This window comes from Salvelinus fontinalis, chromosome 42, assembly GCF_029448725.1.
Source record: "Salvelinus fontinalis isolate EN_2023a chromosome 42, ASM2944872v1, whole genome shotgun sequence".
NCBI classification, from domain to species: domain Eukaryota; kingdom Metazoa; phylum Chordata; class Actinopteri; order Salmoniformes; family Salmonidae; genus Salvelinus; species Salvelinus fontinalis.
In genome coordinates, this window is record NC_074706.1 from 18,909,249 (window position 1) to 18,929,343 (window position 20,095).

The 20,095-nt window shown below is 43.4% G+C and overlaps 2 protein-coding genes across 6 annotated transcripts; both read left to right on the top strand.

The window, feature by feature from the left end:
- Positions 1 to 224: 224 nt before the first annotated feature.
- On the top strand, positions 225 to 17,082 carry LOC129841391 (Krueppel-like factor luna). 4 transcript variants are annotated; one of them, XM_055909645.1, is made up of 7 exons: positions 225 to 699; positions 1,070 to 1,200; positions 4,339 to 4,506; positions 10,936 to 11,088; positions 11,345 to 11,456; positions 11,703 to 11,789; positions 13,147 to 17,082. In XM_055909645.1, exons 1-6 carry the CDS (start codon positions 432 to 434, stop codon positions 11,783 to 11,785), a joined length of 915 nt encoding a protein of 304 aa, XP_055765620.1. In that variant the 5' UTR covers positions 225 to 431; the 3' UTR covers positions 11,786 to 11,789; positions 13,147 to 17,082. The 4 variants fall into 4 exon arrangements, with proteins under 4 accessions (XP_055765620.1, XP_055765619.1, XP_055765621.1 ...); XM_055909644.1 differs by having other exon boundaries at positions 11,703 to 11,816; positions 13,147 to 17,081; XM_055909646.1 differs by lacking the exon at positions 13,147 to 17,082 and having other exon boundaries at positions 11,703 to 12,827.
- A 51-nt stretch (positions 17,083 to 17,133) lies between these two features.
- LOC129841393 (zinc finger protein 184-like) lies at positions 17,134 to 20,095 on the top strand. 2 transcript variants are annotated; one of them, XM_055909650.1, is made up of 4 exons: positions 17,134 to 17,391; positions 17,511 to 17,768; positions 18,144 to 18,274; positions 18,480 to 20,095. In XM_055909650.1, the coding sequence occupies exons 1-4, from the start codon at positions 17,352 to 17,354 to the stop codon at positions 19,614 to 19,616; spliced, it is 1,566 nt and encodes a 521-aa protein (XP_055765625.1). In that variant the 5' UTR covers positions 17,134 to 17,351; the 3' UTR covers positions 19,617 to 20,095. The 2 variants fall into 2 exon arrangements, with proteins under 2 accessions (XP_055765625.1, XP_055765626.1); XM_055909651.1 differs by having other exon boundaries at positions 17,135 to 17,768.

Sequence of the window (20,095 nt, forward strand, 5' to 3'; positions counted from 1 at the left end):
CCTCCTGCCCCCTATCCATCTTTAGTGCAACCGGATTACGGATCAATTGAGCCAGGATCACCAAGATATCCTGGCTTAATCCCTTATCCTAGTTTTGTGCAACAGGCCCCTGGACTTGTAACTAACGTAGTAAAACAGTACCGTATTTCAAAGAACAGCGCGCATACCCCTTTTCATTCAACCACACCCTATTGGCTATGACGCACGCCAATAAGATCCTTTCTCTTCAGTGTAAACGGAAGTGAACAGTGACCAAGAACAATTTCCACTTTAGCGTTTTAATTTATTATTTAGACGTTTATTAACACCATGGAACTCAACATATTACTAATTTAACTGCACGGCATCACATACTTACTTCACGTAGTGTTTAATTCTCGTTGGAGACAGGGCTTGATTAATAGATGTTATCAAGGTAACGCTAGCTAACAATGGCTAACTGTATGGTTTTTCACACTCAAATAGCCTCCATCATGGAGGTGCTAGCGAATGCAGCCGTGTCAGAGATCTGTAAACTCGTAGACGACGACTATGCAGTGATTCGTTTGGAAATGTCTCAAAGCCAGAAAGAAAACAGGGCATTACGGAGGAAACTACAGCTACTGGAACTGAAGGTGGCACGGGAGCGCGCAGAGCGCGTCCTCGCCAGTCGTCCCAGTGGTGTCAAGATCCTTGACCGATACAGAGGAACGGCAAGAGGTACATTTTGCAGAAGGCTGCGGGACCTGTGGCCCCGTTCCCCTCTGCGCGTGTGGCTTTAGATGCGTTAACCACATTATGGTTAACCAGAATTGGGTCTCGGGCAGTAGTTGGATAGTATGCAAGAATTCACCCGATTACTTAAATATCTTGCACAAAGGCACAATATAATATTCTAACCAGATTTTCTGAATTTTCTATATGATATATGGAACATAATCAATTGACCTATACATAGTATGTCAAGAAGTTATGAGAAGTGTTACCTTACATCCTTGCTAATTCTAGAAAGTGTCCACAGTGTACAATATAGCATTGAGTATTGACAGTAACTAACTTAACCACCACTTTTCCCCAATCACTCTCTCAGGTGAAGGACATCTCACTGGAGGCCACAGGGGCTTTGTGAAGCAAGCGGGACACAATACATGGGGAGATGACCAACCAATCACTGTTGATGAGGGGAGTGGAACCTCAACCCAGCATGTTATTGTGATAGAGGTCAGTGTAATAGTGTTGCATTAACAATAAGTTACTTTGTAGTTCAAATGTGGCCAGTTTTTTCCCCCATAAATTATTATGCCTTAAATCTACCCGCATTGGCAGGTGGGGGGGGGGGGGGGGGGGTGTTAATTTTAGGCCCTACGTGTAACTATAAGTTCCTTGAATTTTACTTTCACGGGTGCCTTTTCATTATCTGGATAAACACTTGTGGTTTCTAGCTAACGTAACACCAATCAAAGCAGTGTTGTGTGAAGTGAAGAAAAACTTGAATGACCAAAACCATTGATTTTGGGGCGACGGGTTTGCATAATGCTATCATATCACGCAATTATACCGTTTATAAAATGTTCAGATATGCGTATATTTAATACAGACACAAGGCTGTTTGGCTCATCTCAGTCGCAAATGGGAAAAACTTTACTGCTGTTTCTGATTAATGAACAATGCCATGTTGGTGGGTGGTAACATTCAAATAAAACCCAGCCCTGAAATGAAAAGTAGTTTGAAAAGCATTTGTATGTCATATCATAGGAAAACACACCGCATTCACACAGATTTGCACAAAGTGGACAGTTTGGATTTCTCACTTCAAACCCAAATATATCATACTTTGATTAAACAATGATTTATTGACTTAAATCATTGTGCAACATCATGGGTAAGCTATGGCCATCATCTTTCAGCTCAAAAAAGTTTATTTCTACTGGTGTGGGCATTTAAACTTCCAATTACTACCACAAAGATGGCCGCCGGTCAATTCACAGTTGAATGTCAACTTAAGTAAGAATGTACAGTGGGGCAAAAAAGTATTTAGTCAGCCACAAATTGTGCAAGTTCTCCCACTTAAAAAGATGAGAGAGGCCTGTAATTTTCATCATAGGTACACTTCAACTATGACAGACAAAATGAGATAAAGAAATCCAGAAAATCACATTGTAGGATTTTTAATGAATTTATTTGCAAATTATGGTGGAAATAAGTATTTGGTCAATAACAAAAGTTGATCTCAATACTTTGTTATATACCCTTTGTTGGCAATGACAGAGGTCAAACATTTTCTGTAAGTCTTCACAAGGTTTTCACACACTGTTGCTGGTATTTTGGCCCATTCCTCCATGCAGATCTCCTCTAGAGCAGTGATGTTTTGGGGCTGTTGCTGGGCAACACGGACTTTCAACTCCCACCAAAGATTTTCTATGGGGTTGAGATCTGGAGACTGGCTAGGCCACTCCAGGACCTTGAAATGCTTCTTACGAAGCCACTCCTTCGTTGCCCGGGCGGTGTGTTTGGGATCATTGTCATGCTGAAAGACCCAGCCACGTTTCATCTTCAATGCCCTTGCTGATGGAAGGAGGTTTTCACTCAAAATCTCACGATACATGGTCCCATTCATTCTTTCCTTTACACGGATCAGTCGTCCTGGTCCCTGCAGAAAAACAGCCCCAAAGCATGATGTTTCCACCCCCATGCTTCACAGTAGGTATGGTGTTCTTTGGATGCAACTCAGTATTCTTTGTCCTCCAAACACGACGAGTTGATGTTTTACCAAAAAGTTCTATTTTGGTTTCATCTGACCATATGACATTCTCCCAATCATCTTCTGGATCATCCAAATGCTCTCTAGCAAACTTCAGACGGGCCTGGACATGCACTGGCTTAAGCAGGGGAAACGTCTCGCACTGCAGGATTTGAGTCCCTGGCGGCGTAGTGTGTTACTGATGGTAGGCTTTGTTACTTTGGTCCCAGCTCTCTGCAGGTCATTCACTAGGTCCCCCCGTGTGGTTCTGGGATTTTTGCTCACCGTTCTTGTGATCATTTTGACCCCACGGGGTGAGATCTTGCATGGAACCCCAGATCGAGGGAGATTATCAGTGGTCTTGTATGTCTTCCATTTCCTAATAATTGCTCCCACAGTTGATTTCTTCAAACCAAGTTGCTTACCTATTGCAGATTCAGTCTTCCCAGCCTGGTGTAGGTCTACAATTTTGTTTCTGGTGTCCTTTGACAGCTCTTTGGTCTTGGCCATAGTGGAGTTTGGAGTGTGACTGTTTGAGGTTGTGGACAGGTGTCTTTTATACTGATAACAAGTTCAAACAGGTGCCATTAATACAGGTAACGAGTGGAGGACAGAGGAGCCTCTTAAAGAAGAAGTTACAGGTCTGTGAGAGCCAGAAATCTTGCTTGTTTGTAGGTGACCAAATACTTATTTTCCACCATAATTTGCAAATAAATTCATTAAAAATCCTACAATGTGATTTTCTGGATTTTTTTTCTCATTTTGTCTGTCATGGTTGAAGTGTACCTATGATGAAAATTACAGGCCTCTCATCTGTTTAAGTGGGAGAACATGCACAATTGGTGGCTGACTAAATACTTTTTTGCCCCACTGTATATTCTGTTATCTATAGTTCTATGATTTCAATAAATTTCCTATGGAGGATTCACAGTATAATATAAAACGGCTGATATTCCCATTCAAGTCAACATTCTCCGATGTATGGACCACCAACCATCTTTTTTGGTACCAATTGAAAGTTGAAATTGTATTCCCATTTTAGTACATTTATCAGTCAAAACATGACGCCCACCACCCTGTTTTCAAGAGCATGCTGTGCCTCAACTGATGACTGGCACAACACAAACACCTCAGATGATGTAAAATAGTATAAGCTACAACATATGCAAGAAAAGTGGACTTTTTTTTTAGGTAATTGGCGTTAAAAAAAAAGAGTACCTTTTTATTTTTCAAGAAATCAAAAATAGACAACTCTGTTTGTAAGCTTTTTAAATGATATCAAACTCACCCGTTTATGTGCAGTGGTATGGTGGGTGAAGCAAAATGGGTCAACTTTGGGCACCTCTATCTCCTGAATGTTCTGGCACTCATGTCCAAAAAGTCACTTAATGACCACTTCTACCATGGACAGTTTCATTCAGATCTAAAGGAGTGCGGTCAAAAAGTGATTGAAATTAAATGACCCTATTTCATTGTTGTCGTTTGTTGTTGTTTGACCAATCACATCACATCTTTTCACATCAGATCTTTTTCAGCGCTGATCTGATTGGTCAAAAGACCAATTTGTGAAAAAAATATCAGAATTGGGCTGCTGTCTAAATGCAGCCTTCTTGTGTCAGTATGCAGATGCAGAGGCTGCAGGTCCTGGGGTTAAGCAGGAGAGGTCTGAAGGAGAGGAGAACCCACGACACAACAGAGACATCCAGACTGGAGCAGCGGCTGGAGTGGCTACGGAGGACTCTTCCACCACCCCAGCACAGCCCAGGACGCGACGCAGCATCACGGAGGTCAGTGGAACGCTGAACGCCGTCCTCAAGTCAGAGACCGACACAGAGACTTTAACTGTAACACAAAGGCTTTTGCACACAGGATCTGACCACAGGTCAGACCCAGAGAGACTGGGGCCGGGGCCACTGGGCTGTCCTCCTGCTCCCGGCTCAGAGTATTTACTTTACGGTAACCCAAGCCCGAGGACGGTTCATTCTCATCAGGACTCAGGTGACGTGTTAGAGACTGGCAATGATCCGTCTTGTTCTTACACTACAGAGCTGGACACTGGCAAAATTCCCTTGGGTTTAGAGACACAGGCTGTTCTCTCTAGAGGGGATTGGAACCGGTACAGTAGTAGTGTATATTCTGAAGAGTGCGTAGAGGGTCTGGTCGTAGATAAAGTGACTGTGAAAGTGGAGGGTGATGTCCCTCCCACATGGAATGCAGATAGTCACCTAGGAGACGGACACTCACAGGGCAGAGATTTCTTAGAAAACAGGGAAAGCTTGGAGACAAATCCAAATGTCGTGACCCACTCCCCTTTACACGCATTCAGCGGTCGCGACCCAGTGTCCACGTCGATGCGGCCTTCCGATTTGCACAGCCGTGTACTTTTCGATCAGGTATTGAACTCAAACGACAGGGCTACAGCCCAGGCTCAGGGAGGGGAAGACACATCAGGCAATAGTAAAGACAAACGGTTGCTGTACAAGTTCTGTAACAAAGGCTTCAGCTGCACCCAGAAGGTAGAGATCCACCAGAGGGTCCACACAGGGGAGAAACAATTCATCTGTACCGAGTGTCGCATGCGATTCGCCCAAGCTGGCACCCTGAAGAGGCACCAGAGGGTCCACACAGGAGAGAAACCCTTCAAATGTACCCAGTGTCACATGCGCTTCGCCCAGGCTGGTGACCTGAAGAGGCACCAGAGGGTCCATACGGGGGAGAAACCCTTCAGGTGCCCCCAGTGTGAGAAGAGGTTCTCCCGCCAGGACCAACTGAAGATGCACCTGAAGATCCACATGGAAGAAAGGCCGTTTGCGTAGCTACCTCAGGGTGCACCAGCAGAATAACCATTCCACTCTATAACAGACCAAGAACGTAACCATTTCTACTTGATACTGTAGCTTCTGATGTTTAGATCAAAACCTGCATTAAAGACAAAGGTGAATTTTCATTGTTGCCATCAGAAAAGATCCACAGATGCATTTGGAATAACAAGAGTAACAGATATTAGTGTTGAATATTCCTGGGTAGAATATTGCATCCAGACATTGTGTGATATATAAGGCATATATATGCCTAAAACGTCTGTTACATATTGTGTTTGTACTGTTTAGGCTACATGTTTTATTACTTCCATTCAACTACTTAAATTGTTTTCCAAGACACTTTTTATTTGTTATTTTTTATATATTTTTTTACCCCCTTTTTTTAAAACCAATTTCGTCATATCCAATTGGTAGTTACAGTTTTGTCTCATCGCTGCAACTCCCGCACGGACTCGGGTGAGGCGAAGGTCGAGAGCCGTGCATCTTACGAAACACAACCCCGCCAAGCCGCACCAATGTGTCGGAGGAAACACCGTACACCTGGCGACCGTGTCAGCGTGCACTGCGCCTGGCCCGCCACAGGAGTCACCAGAGCGTGATGGGACAAGGACTTCCCGGCCGGCGATACCCCCCCCCCCTAACCTGGACGACGCTGGGCCAATTGTGCATCGCCTCATGGGTCTCCCGGTCGTGGCCGGCTGCGACACAGCCCGGTATCGAACCAGGATTTGTAGTAACGCAGCTAGCACTGCGATGCAGAGACTTACACTGCTGCGCCACTCGGGAGGCCCCCAAGACACTCCTAATGAGAAAATGTATGTGTATTTATTGTTGAGACATGTATGTGTGGTTTTCATATGGTGTATTTAACACTTGTTTATGTGTAACCCTTTAGACTCATACCTATATATGGGTTGAAAGTGGCAGATTTGGGCACTGATAAGCGCCTAAATTGTAATGCAGTGGCTGTACAGTAATATGCTATAAATGACGTCAGTGCTCAGGCTCAGTTTGGGTTTTGACTGACAGCTGTTCTGAACTTAAGAGGACTCAGTGTATTTAGAAAGATGCGATGTTAAGGATTATAATAAATACCACTTTGATGTCATACAAGCCAAATACTCATGAGTCCAATTGTGCATTTCACATTTCCATATCATAAAACTCATGTCACATACAGTCGTGGCCAAAGGTTTTGACAATGACAAATATAAATGTTCACAAAGTCTGCGGTCTCAGTTTGTATGATGGCAATTTGCATATACTCCAGAATGTTATGAAGAGTGATCAGATGAATTGCAATTAATTGCTAAGTCTCTCTTTGCCATGCAAATGAACTGAATCCCCCAAAAACATTTCCACTGCATTTCAGCCCTGCCACAAAAGGACCAGCTGACAACATGTCAGTGATTCTCTCGTTAACACATGTGTGAGTGTTGACGAGGACAAGGCTGGAGATCACTGTCATGCTGATTGAGTTTGAATAGCAGACTGGAAGCCTCAAAAGGAGGGTGGTGCTTGGAATCAATGTTCTTCCTCTGTCAACCATGGTTATCTGCAAGGATACACGTGCCATCATTGCTTTGCAAAAAAAGGGCTTCATAGGCAAGGATATTGATGCCAGTAAGATTGCACCTAAATCAACCATTCATCAAGAACTTCAAGGAGAGCGGTTCAATTGTTGTGAAGAAGCCTTCAGGGCGCCCAAGAAAGTCCAGCAAGCGCCAGGACCGTCTCCTAAAGTTGATTCAGCTGTGGGATCGGGGCACCACCAGTACAGAGCTTGCTCAGGAATGGCAGCAGGCAGGTGTGAGTGAATCTGCACGCACAGTGAGGCGAAGACTTTTGGAGGATGGCCTGGTGTCAAGAAGGGCAGCAAAGAAGCCACCTGTCTCCAGGAAAAACATCAGGGACAGACTATTCTGCAAAAGGTACAGGGATTGGACTGCTGAGGACTGGGGTAAAGTCATTTTCTCTGATGAATCCCCTTTCCGATTGTTTGGGGCATCTATAAAAAAGCTTGTCCGGAGAAGACAAGGTGAGCGCTACCATCAGTCCTGTGTCATGCCAACAGTAAAGCATCCTGAGACCATTCATGTGTGGGGTTGCTTCTCAGCCAAGGGAGTGGGCTCACTCACAATTTTGCCTAAGAACACAGCCATGAATAAAGAATGGTACCAACACATCCTCCGAGAGCAACTTCTCCCAACCATCCAGGAACAGTTTGGTGACGAACAATGCCTTTTCCAGCATGATGGAGCACCTTGCCATAAGGCAAAAGTGATAACTAAGTGGCTCGGAGAACAAAACATCGATATTTTGGGTCCATGGCCAGGAAACTCCCCAGACCTTAATCCCATTGAGAACTTGTGGTCAATCCTCAAGAGGCGGGTGGACAAACAAAAACTCACAAATTCTGACAAACTCCAAGCATTAATTTTGCAAGAAAGGGCTGCCATCAGTCAGGATGTGGCCCAGAAGTTAATTGACAGCATGCCAGGGCAGATTGCAGAGGTCTTGAAAAAGAATGGTCAACATTGCAAATATTGACTCTTTGCATCAACTTCATGTAATTGTCAATAAAAGCCTTTAACACTTATGAAATGCTTGTAATAATACTTCAGAATTCCATAGTAACATCTGACAAAAATATCTAAAGACACTGAAGTGGCAAATTTGTGGAAATTAATATTTGTCATTCTCAACTTTTGGCCATGACTGTACAAAACATTAGGAAACTCTTTCCATGACGGACTGACCAGGTGAAAGCTATGATCCCTTATTGATGTCACTTGTTAAATCCACTTCAATCAGTGTAGATGAAGGGGAGGAGACATTTTAAAGAAGGATTTTTAAGCCTTGAGACATGGATTGTGTATGTGTCATTCAGAAGGTGAATCGGCAAGACAAAATATTTAAGTGCCTTTGATTAGTGTATGGTAGGTGCCAGGTGCACCAGTTTGAGTGTGTCAAGAACTGCAACGCTGCTGGGATTTTCACTCAACAGTTTCCCTTGTGTATCAATGGTCCACCACCCAAAGGAGATCCAGCCAACTTGACACAGCTGTGGGAAGCATTGGAATCAATATGGGCCAGCATCCCTGTGGAACGCTTTCGACACCTTGTAGAGTCCATGTCCTCCTGACGAATTGAGGCTGTTCCTAAGGTTTTGTACACTGTGTACAGCGTCAACGTTTCTGATCACTATGTTTGATGTACAGTTACAAGATGACATGGCGTCATAACCTGTTCTGAACAGAATATAGCTATTAGCCACTGAACACGCACCTGAGTGCACTCATGACTATCTATGCGCACCAAAATTACCATCTGAATTGTCTTGTGAAAGCCTAACACTGTAATATCGTATTTTATAACTTTATAACTCATGTTGGCTATAGAACTGCACCTGACCCAGATTGCCATTTTAAAATGGTCCAGTTTTGGATTGCGATGACAGCATTTGTGTGATGGCGAGGCTGCAGGGTTGTGTTCCAAACAAAACGACTACAAGTGCGCTTGCTGCAGTTCCTCAACTGCACAGCTAGGAGAGCAACAAAAAAACACCTTGTAGTTGAAGACTCTTCTTTGAGTCATAAAAGTGCATTGAAATTATGTAGGAACTGTGCACGGTTTGGAGAGGTGTGTTGCCACTTGGAGTCACCAGTTAGTCCTCACTCAAACCCTTGTAATTCTTTTGTCTTATGTTGCACCTACCCCACATTTTCCAGGAATATTTTTGTCATCTTACTGAATGTATCAAGAGTATTTTCTGATTTTTGTTATTAACAAATGCGGTGAAAAGTATAGTAAATGTAAAATGCACATCATATTAACAGTGTAATGTTGCGATTCAGTATTGTGTCAGGTGAACTGTTGTGTCCTCTACTTTGGACGCAACAGTTATCATGATCTCAAAACTGTTCCGTTTCAATTGCTACCATGCTTATGCATTTCATATTTATTCTGTAAGAAACATTTCAACTTAGCCCTATCCTTATACAGTGCCTTCAGAAAGTATTCATACCCCTTGACTTATTCCACATTTTGTGTTACAGCCTGAATTCAAAATGGATTAAATATGATTTTTTCCCTCACCCATCTACTCCATAATGACAAAGTGAAAACATGTTTTCTGAAATGTTAGCAAATGTATTCAAAATTAAATACAGACATATCTAATTTACATAAGTATTCACACCCCTGAGCCAATACTTTGTAGAAGCAAGCACCTTTCGCAGCGATTACAGCTTTGAGTGTTTATGGGTAAGTTTCTAAGAGTTTTCCACACCTGGACTGTGCAACATTTGCCCTTGTATTATTTTGAACATTTTTGAAGCTCTGTCAAATTGGTTGTTGATCATTGCTAGACAAGCATTTTCAGGTCTTGTCATAGATTTTAAAGTAGATTTGAGTCAACTGTAACTCTGGCACTCAGGAACGTTCACTGTCTTTTTGGTAAGGAACTCCAGTGTATATTTGCCAATATGCTTTAGGTTGTTGTCCTGTTGAAAGGTGAATTAATCTCCCAGTATCTGGTGGAAAGCAGGCACTTGCCTGTGCTTAGCTTAGTTTATTTTGTATCCTGAAAAACTCCCCAGTCCTTAGTGATGACAAGGATACCCATAACATGATGCAGCCACCACTATGCTTGAAAATATAGAGAGTGGTACTCAGTAATGTGTTGAATTGGATTTGCCCCAAACATAACACTGTATTCAGGACAAAAAGCAAATTGCGTTGACACATTTTTTGCAGTATTACTTCAGTGCCTTGTTGCAAACAGGATGCATGTTTAGGAATTTTTTTTAATTCTTTACAGACTTCCTTCTTTTCACTCTGTCAATTAGGTTAGTACTGTGGAGTAACTACAATGTTGTTCATCCATCCTCAGTATTCTCCTATCACAAGGACGCCTGTATCTTTGTAGTGACTTGGTGTATTTATACACCATCCAAAGTGTAATTTAATAAATTCACCATGTTCAAAAGGATATTCAATGTCTTTTTTTTCTTTCTTTTTTTTTTACCCATCTACCAATAGGTCCCCTTCTTTGCGAGGCATTGGAAAACCTGTAGGGTACTGAGATGAGGTAGTCATTCAAATCATGTTGAACACTATTATTACACACAGAGTCCGTGCAACTTATGTGACTTGTTCAGCAGTTTAAAAAAAACTTATTACAGCTGACTTATTTTTTTTACCCACAACATATTTATTTCCACCATGATGAGTTTAATAACAAGGAAGTCATTCTGTAACTACAGTACAGGACTCATGTAGTGGGGATGGGTAAACAAACACTCCATGTTGAAAGTGTGTTTATTATCTGTGCATCTGTACGTACGTGATGGAGTGTATGTCAGTGTAATCTGTATCACCTGTCTCTTCCAGGAGGAGGAGGGTCCAGAGGTGCTGCTGGTAAAGGAGGAGGGTCTGGGGAACCCTGAGGAGACCATGGTCATGGAGGACAACCAGACTACACCTCCTCCTGAACCCACAGAGGAACCAGCTGAGCAGCACAGGACCACACACAGTCTCACTGAGGTGAGCCCACTGTGAACTATTGTCTGAATGATATTAGGTCAGGGCCCGTATCCACAAAGTCTCTCAGAGGAGGAGAGGTGTGGAACCATGCCTTTGAATCATCAAAGTATTAAAGAGTGTCAACTAATCAAATCAACTAGCATGTTTGTATAGTATTCATAGCAATCCCTCATTGCCCAATCAGAAGATGCTCCATAGCAGGGTGCTCATATCAGATGTCTTGATCCAACATCCTCTCACTCTGTATCTCTTACAGTCAGTAGACATGGAGGATGGGAAGATTGATCTGCTGCTGGTCAAAGAGGAGACAATAGAAGATGGACCAGAGAGCATTGATCTGCTGAGTGGACTAAAGATGGGGGAGCAAGGTAAGGAAGAAATACATATAACCTACATACAGTAATAGATATTCAATGGGAATAGTGATACTCCTGGCTATTGATTTTTTCTGTAATTTTCTTCATTCAACATTTTTTTTATCAATACTGCTTATGTTTACATACAAAAACACACATTATAATGTATGAACTTGACCAGGTAATTGACAAAAAAAACTCCATATGTAGAGTTCTCTGCCATGTTTGTAAAGTCTATTTTCTAACCTCTTCCTGCAGGTGGTTGGCTGGAAGCTAACAGAGGAAGCCATCTTGGATTCCCAGACTGGTGCAGCCAAGGACCCAGGAGACAACATCTCTGACCAGGTCAGGACCAGAGGTGACATAGTGGAGGTCAGTGGATGGGACAGTGTCCTCAACTCTGGAGTGAGGAACAACACCTTTAACCACAACCAGAAACAGACAGTCGAACACAAAACAACAACCAAACTGACAAAACCCTGGGTGAGGTGTAGATTTGAGGTGTGTCCGTATGCGGCAGGCACAGACTCAGCTAGCGATGCTCCGTCCTGCTCCTATAGTTGTGATTCAGAGAGACTGATGGCACCTCAGGTTAACCCCTGAGGCTCCAAAGGGGATAAATCCTACAGCTGCCCCCAGTGTGAGATGAGGTTCTCCCACCAACACCAGCTGAAGATGCACCTGAAGGTCCACACAGGAGAGCGGCTGTTAGCTTGTACTCGCTGTGGGAAGAGGTTCTCAGAGAGGAGCTACCTCAGGATACACCAGCAGAAAATGCACACGGCCCATGTATACTAATGTAGTACTAGTTAGTTTGTTTGTAGAAAATTCTGTTGGTTTTTGGTGTAGTAGGGAACTGGATCAGATGAACTGAGGGAAGCTGACAGCTGTCTGAGGGAACTGAGGGAAGCTGACAGCTGTCTCTTTAGGTTGATACTGGTGTTTTATAATGAAATAATGATAGTACCTTAATTCATGTTTTCTTTTCATTTGTCACATCCCACGAATACAACAGCCTTACCGTGAAATGCTTACTTAACCAACAATGCAGTTCAAGAAATAGAGTTAAGAAAATATTTGCTCAAAAAAAAAAAAAAAAAAGTAACACAATAAGATTACATAACAATAACTAAGCTATATACAGGGGGTACCGGTACCGAGTCAATGTGCGGGAGTACAGGTTGGTCGAGGTAATTTGTACATGTAGGTAGGGTGTGTAATGTAAGGTTTAACCTTTTCCAAAGTATTCAAAAATGTATTTCATGAAAGTGAGGGTACCAGATTTACAGAAAAGGTAAAGTGTTACCATAGTGAGAAAAGTTATTCTACTTGTCACATATATATATACTGTTTTGTGCAATAAAAGAACTCTATTTCACGTTATGTGAGTGTATGACCATTTGTATGACAAATACAAAATTATCTCTGTTGACTGACTTGGTTATTTTTGTATCATTGCAGGGACTGAGTTTCCCTTATCTCAGTCGAACCTAAACATACTTAATACAAATGTGTTGATTCAAGAATTATTCTTTGTTATCATAAACTCCAATGGCTCCATATTGTTGGGTACTTGAATCACATTGTTAGAGATGGGCTTGACTGTGGTTAACATTAAATAATTATTGTCATGTTTTTCTGTGTACAGCAAAGAGTTTCTTATATAACTCTTTATGTTCTTCTGTACAATTTGTGTTTACAGTCTGCAGTCCATGAGGACCAGCTGATGTCTGGTGTTGCTGGCGAGAGAGACTGGACCTCTGCAGCGGCTGGTCACAAACCCTGGCCCCAGATCAGGAGCCGTTGCTCTTCCTTTCCGAGTCGGGAACAGGGATCAAACCACAAAGAACACAACCAGTGGACAGGTGGACTAAACAACAGTCCTGGTGGTCATCAGAGAGACAGAGGCTCCAGTCAGGGATCCAGTCTGCAGCCCAGACCCTTCTCTTCACAGTCTCAGTGCAGGGATGGAGCAGGTCCTGGGGCTGATAGAGATAAACCCTCCTGTTCCTATGATACAAACACCACAGTATCAATGAACAGAGCAGGGAACAATGTGACCAAGCACCAGACCGTTCACACCAAGGAGAGGCCCTTCAAGTGCAAAGTACTTTACAAGAGCTTCTCTTTCCTGAGTAACCTTACCAGACATAGGAGTGACCACAATGGGGAGAAAGCAGTGTGGTTTGAGTTTTACACAGGGGATATCTGGGAACCATTCTTTAGCTGACATATAACTATCATGTGTCTTGGGGTAAGAGGGTAATTAACCACATACCCCTCATTACCCTTTGTTAACTTGTCATTTGAAACAGGCTTGTGTAAATACTTTTTTAGAGACAGTAAACCTAGGCTAGAACAAGGAGAGTTGAATATTTACCATACTGAGGTAATGTAGATGGAATAGTCATTCTAGGGACGTTCCATCTAATTTTAATCACTTTTGACCAAACCCTTTTATACATATTTGCCCATGATAGAAGTGGTCAGAAAGCGACTTTTTGGACCTGAATTCCAAAACATTTAGGAGATAAAGGTGCTAAAAGTTGACCCATTTTGCATACCCCACCATACTACGAGACATCTATGTCTTCATCACTGGGAAAGATAAACAGTTGAGTTTGATTAGAATTTAAAAGCTTACAAACAGGGTTGTCACACTATTTTGTAAATTTTTTTTTTTTTTTTAATGCAAACTGTTTTTTCACCCAACTTTTAACCTAAATCCATTAAAAAAAAAGATTTTACATTCAGGTTAATTCAGGTTAATTGACAAATCAACCAAATGTAAATCAAAACTAGACGTTGAACTGACGTCTGTGCCCAGGCGGGGGATGTCTAATGGTGCAAAATTGATCAACTTTAAGCACCTCTATCTCCTAAATGTTCAGGCCCAAAAAGTCACTTTCTTGACCACTTCTACAATGTGCAAATATGTATAGAAAGTTGGCGTCAAATCAAAAAGTTATTGAAATCAAATGGAACGACCACACCCTTTGAGCTATGATGCTTTTGTTACTTCTAGGTTAGACTACTGCAATGCTCTACTTTCCGGCTACCCGGATAAAGCACTAAATAAACTTCAGTTAGTGCTAAATACGGCTGCTAGAATCATGACTAGAACCAAAACATTTGATCATATTACTCCAGTGCTAGGCTCCCTACACTGGCTTCCTGTTAAGGCAAGGGCTGATCAAGGTTTTACTGCTAACCTACAAAGCATTACATGGGCTTGCTCCTACCTATCTTTCCGAGTTGGTCCTGCCGTACATACCTACACGTACGCTACGGTCACAAGACGCAGGCCTCCTAATTGCCCCTAGAATTTCTAAGCAAACAGCTAGAGGCAGGGCTTTCTCCTATAGAGCTCCATTTTTATGGAATGGTCTGCCTACCCATGTGAGAGACACAGACTCGGTCTCAACCTTTAAGTCTTTACTGAAGACTGATCTCTTCAGTAGGTCATATGATTGAGTGTAGTCTGGCCCAGGAGTCTGAAGGTGAACGGAAAGGCTCTGAAGCAACGAACCGCCCTTGCTGTCTCTGCCTGGCCGGTTTCCCCCTCTCCACTGGGATTCTCTGCCTCTAACCCTATTACAGGGGCTGAGTCACTGGCTTACTGGTGCCCTTCCATGCTGTCCCTAGGAGGGGTGCGTCACTTGAGTGGGTTGAGTCACTGACGTGATCTTCCTGTCTGGGTTGGTGCCCCCCTTGGGTTGTGTCGTGGCGGAGATCTTTGTGGGCTATACTCGGCCTTGTCTCAGGATGGTAAGTTGGTGGTTGAAGATATCCTTCTAGTGGCGTGGGGCCTGTGCTTTGGCAAAGTGGGTGGGGTTATATCCTGTCTGTTTGGCCCTGTCCGGGGGTATCATTGGATGGGGCCACAGTGTCTCCTGACCCCTTCTGTCTCAGCCTCCAGTGTTTATGCTGCAGTTGTTAATGTGTCAGGGGGCTAGGGTCAGTCTGTTATATCTGGAGTACTTCTCCTGTCTTATCCGGTGTCCTGTGTGAATTTAAGTATACTCTCTCTAATTCTCTCTCTCGGAGGACCATGCCTCAGGACTACCTGGCATGATGACTCCTTGCTGTCCCCAGTCCACCTGGCCGTGCTGCTGCTCCAGTTTCAACTGTTCTGCCTGCGGCTATGGAACCCTGACCTGTTCACCGGACGTGCTACCTGTCCCAGACCTGCTGTTTTCAACTCTCTAGAGACAGCAGGAGCGGTAGAGATACTCTTAATGATCGGCTATGAAAAGCCAACTGACATTTACTCCTGAGGTGCTGACTTGCTGCACCCTCGACAACTACTGTGATTATTATTATTTGACCATGCTGGTCATTTATGAACATTTGAACATCTTGGCCATGTTGCCCAAATTCCAGGGAATTTTTCCTAGCCACCGTGCTTCTACACCTGCATTGCTTGCTGTTTGGTGTTTTAGGCTGGGTTTCTGTACAGCACTTTGAGATATCAGCTGATGTAAGAAGGGCTATATAAATAAATTTGATTTGATCCCAACCAATAAGATCCTTTCTCTTCAGTGTAAAGGGGCGCACCGTTGGGTGTGATGCAGACCCGGTGGAGAACGCAAGACTGAAGTGACCCTGCCGGTACTTTTGAGTTTTGATACAGAGTTATTACCTGATAAAGTAATGTTAGGATATGTAAGTTATCCGGTGAGAGCATTTGTTCCAAACCCCCTACAGTGGGACAAAATAGTGTGTAGTTTTGGTGTGAAAAGCTGTGTGTCAATTGTGGGGGTGTCCATGTTGCTGGGGATCAGAAAAGTCCTGTGCGAGTGAGACAGGGTGAGGTTGCCAGGGTGAGAGCAGAGCAGAAAGTGCCATATGCTGAGGCAGTGAGGAAAGTAGAAGATGGAGGGCTATGGGTGAGGGAGCCTAGAAGGATCAATGTGACTCGTAGGCCAGTACAGAGTGACTCGAATAGTTTGTGTTTAGTAAGGTTGGCTTCTTGGTGTTTATTGCTATGGTCATTAATTGTACCGCACGGACGGAATGGAAATCCCAGAAGATAGATTTTGTTAGTAGCAGCAGCAGGGAAGTTTTTGGGTGTCAGAGATTTTAGTGCAGAAGAACTACAGGGAATTTTGAGAGAAAGGGTTCCATCCTCCCAGGCCAATGCCCTGGGTTAGTATTTGTTAGGGCCAAAGTAGTGGGAAGGAGTAGTGGGTTTGTTGGGGATAGTGGTGTATATGAAGGGTTAGATGGAGGTGCAATTTATTTTTTCCTATTCCCCTTTTCTGTGAACAAAATGTGCGATTCACACTCCGACCTGTGAAGGGCAGCAATACGCAACAAAGCATCTAGTTAGGTGTCCTATGCTGGGGCAGTGAAGATGGGTCAAGGATCCTTAGAGGCTCCTGTTGAGTGGTATACTTTTGCCAGTACATAGTGATAGGCCTACGAACGAAACGTGCTTCAATAAGGTTGGCTTTTTAGTGTTCATTGCCATGGTTATCAACTGTACCGCAGGAATGAAATGTAAATCACAGAAAATGTGTTGTGGTGGCAGCTGCAGAGAAGTGCTTGGAATTAGGATACATTACTACGGAAGAGTTACATGGTGTGTTGAATGGTATTGTTCTGTCCTCCCAGGCTGTTGGCATGGTGTATGATCAGATAGGGTCAACATAGTGGGATGGGGGGTGGGTTTTTAATGAATGCTGGGTTAGTTGGCAGGGGTTTTCCTTCTCCCATTTATACTCCAGTCCAGTTGATGGCGGTAATGCAACGTTAATATTGGATGCCAACCGGAATTAAACCTACTGAATACGTCGTCTCCCGGAAAACCAAACAAAAAAGTAGTAAACGGAAGTGAACAATAATTTCAAAGTTTGCGTTTTATTGTTGTATTTAGACGTTTATTAACACCCTACAAATCAACATATGACTCATTTAACGGCACAGCATCACATACTTACCCAAGGTAGGGTTTAATTCGCGTTGGAAACAGGACTTAAATTATAGGTTTTATATAAGTAACGCTAGCTAGCTGTTAACGTTAGCTAATAATGGCTAACTGTATGGTTTTTCACACTCAAATAGCCTCCATCATGGAAGTGCTAGCGAATGCAGCCGTGGCAGACATCTGTAAACTCGTAGACGACGACTATGCAGTGTTTCGTTTGGAAATAACTCAAAGCCAGAAAGAAAACGGGGCATTACGGAGGAAACTACAGCTATTGGAACTGAAGGTGGCACGGGAGCGCGCAGAGAGGACAATGACGCGAGGGCGCGTCGTCCCAGGGACTACTACTTCGAGTAGTGTCAATATCCTGGACCGATACAGAGGAATGGCAAGAGGTACATTTAGCAGAAAATATGTAGCTCAGCGCCTGTCACCACGTTCTCATCTGCACATGTGTTCAGATGTGTTAATTGGGTCATGGTCAGTTTTTTGGCTAGTATGCAATAATTCTCCTGATTACTTGAATATCTTTCGCAAAGACACAATATCATATTCTAACCATATTCTTGATTAACTGCATTTCCTATTATTTACTCAATGTAAACAATGTGATGCATGGAACATAATACAGAGATCAATAAATAGTATGTCAAGAAGTTATGAGAAGTGTTACCTTGCCAATTGTTGACGGTGTCCAAACTGTCAATAGTGTACAATATAGCGTTGAGCATTGACAGTAGCAAACAACCTCCTCTTTATCACTCTCTCAGGTGAAGGACATCGCACTGAAGGCCACAGGAGCTTTGTGAAGCCAGCAGGACACAATACATGGAGATATGACCAACCAATCACTGTTGATGAGAGGAGTGGAACCTCAACCCAGCAGGTTATCATGATAGAGGTTAGTGGAATAGTGTTGCATTACAAATTACAGTTACTTTGTAAATCAGATGTGGCCTGTATTTCAGAAAGGTTCCCCTCAGCTATTCACTTGCTTACATGTACATCCTAATTTATCTGCCATAGGGGAGCTTGTGAGACTTCCTTACAACATATTTATCAAATTCTACTCATGTACTGGTAATAACCCGCTCTCTCTTTATCAGTCTGCAGAGGCTGATGGTCCTGAGGTCAAGCTGGAGAGGTCTGAAGGAGAGGTGGACCCACAGCATAGCAGAGACATCCAGACTGGAGCGCCCCCTGTAGCCACGGATGACCCCACCACCGCCCCAGTGCAGCCCAGGACCAGACGCAGCATCACGGAGGTCAGTGGAACGCCGGACGCCGTCCTCAAGTCAGAGACCGAGACTTTAACGGGGCTGGGGCGACTGGGCTGTCCTCCTGCTCCCCGCTCAGAGTATTCACTTTACGGTAACCCGAGCCCGAGGACGGTTCTATCACATCAGGACACAGGTGACGCGTTACAGACTGGCAATGATCCGTCATGTTCATACGCTACAGAGACCGAGATGACACCTAGTGATATATCTGTGGACTTAGATACACATACTGATCCAATGAGAGGGGACTGGAACCGGTACAGTAGTAGTGTATACTCTGAAGGGTGCCTAAATAAGAAAGGGGAGGTTATAGTCTTAGATGACATGATTGTGAAAGTGGAGGACGACACTCCTCTGACATGGAATGCAATCGAAACTCACTTAGGACACTCGCAGGGCAACACCAGTGACTTCTTAGATTACAGGGAAAGCTTAGAGACAAATCCAAATGTCGCAACGCACTCCCCTTTACACGCGTTCAGGGATCGCGACCCAGTGTCCACGTCAATGGGGCCTTCCGATTCACACGGCCGCGTTCTTTTTGATCAGGTACTGAACTCAAACGACAGGGCTAGAGCCCAGGCTCAGAGAGGGGGCGCAATATCAGGCAATACAAAAGAGAAACGGTTCCTCTGCAAGTTCTGTCACAAAGGCTTTAGCTGCCTCCAGAAGGTGGAGAGTCACCAGAGGGTCCACACAGGGGAGAAATCCTTCAGCTGTACCCAGTGTGAGAAGAGGTTCTCCCACCAGCACCACCTGAAGAGGCACCAGCGGGTCCACACAGGGGAGAAACCCTACAGCTGCCCCCAGTGTGAGAAGAGGTTCTCCCGCCAGGACCAGCTGAAGATGCACCTGAAGGTCCACACTGGAGAAAGGCCATTCGCCTGTACACACTGCGGGAAAAGGTTCTCAGAGAGGAGCTACCTCAGGACACACCAGCAAAAACACCATTCAACTCTATAACATAGAAAGTAAACATTCCACTCGATAGCTTCTGACGTTTAAATCAAACCCTGCATTAAAGACAAAGGTGAATTTTCATTGTTGCCATTAGAAAATATCCACAGATGCATTTGGAATAACAGATTTCAGTGTTGAATATTCCTGGGTAGAATATTGCATCCAGACATTGTGTGATATATAAGGCATATATAAGCATAAAAAGTCTGTTACATGTTGTGTTTCTACTGTGGTGGATATATAATGTTCATAAATGCCTATTTCATTACTTCCATTCAACTACTTAATTTTTTTCCCTAAACACTTTTGAGAAGATGAATGCAGTATCAAGTTCATGCATATTTTTTGTTGTGATGTGTGGTTTTCATATGGTGTATTTAAAACTTGTTTATGTTTAATAAACATATAATGGGACTTTTCATTAAGACTTTTATTCACCCCCCTTGAATTTCCTCAAATTTTGTAATAAAGTATAATTAAAA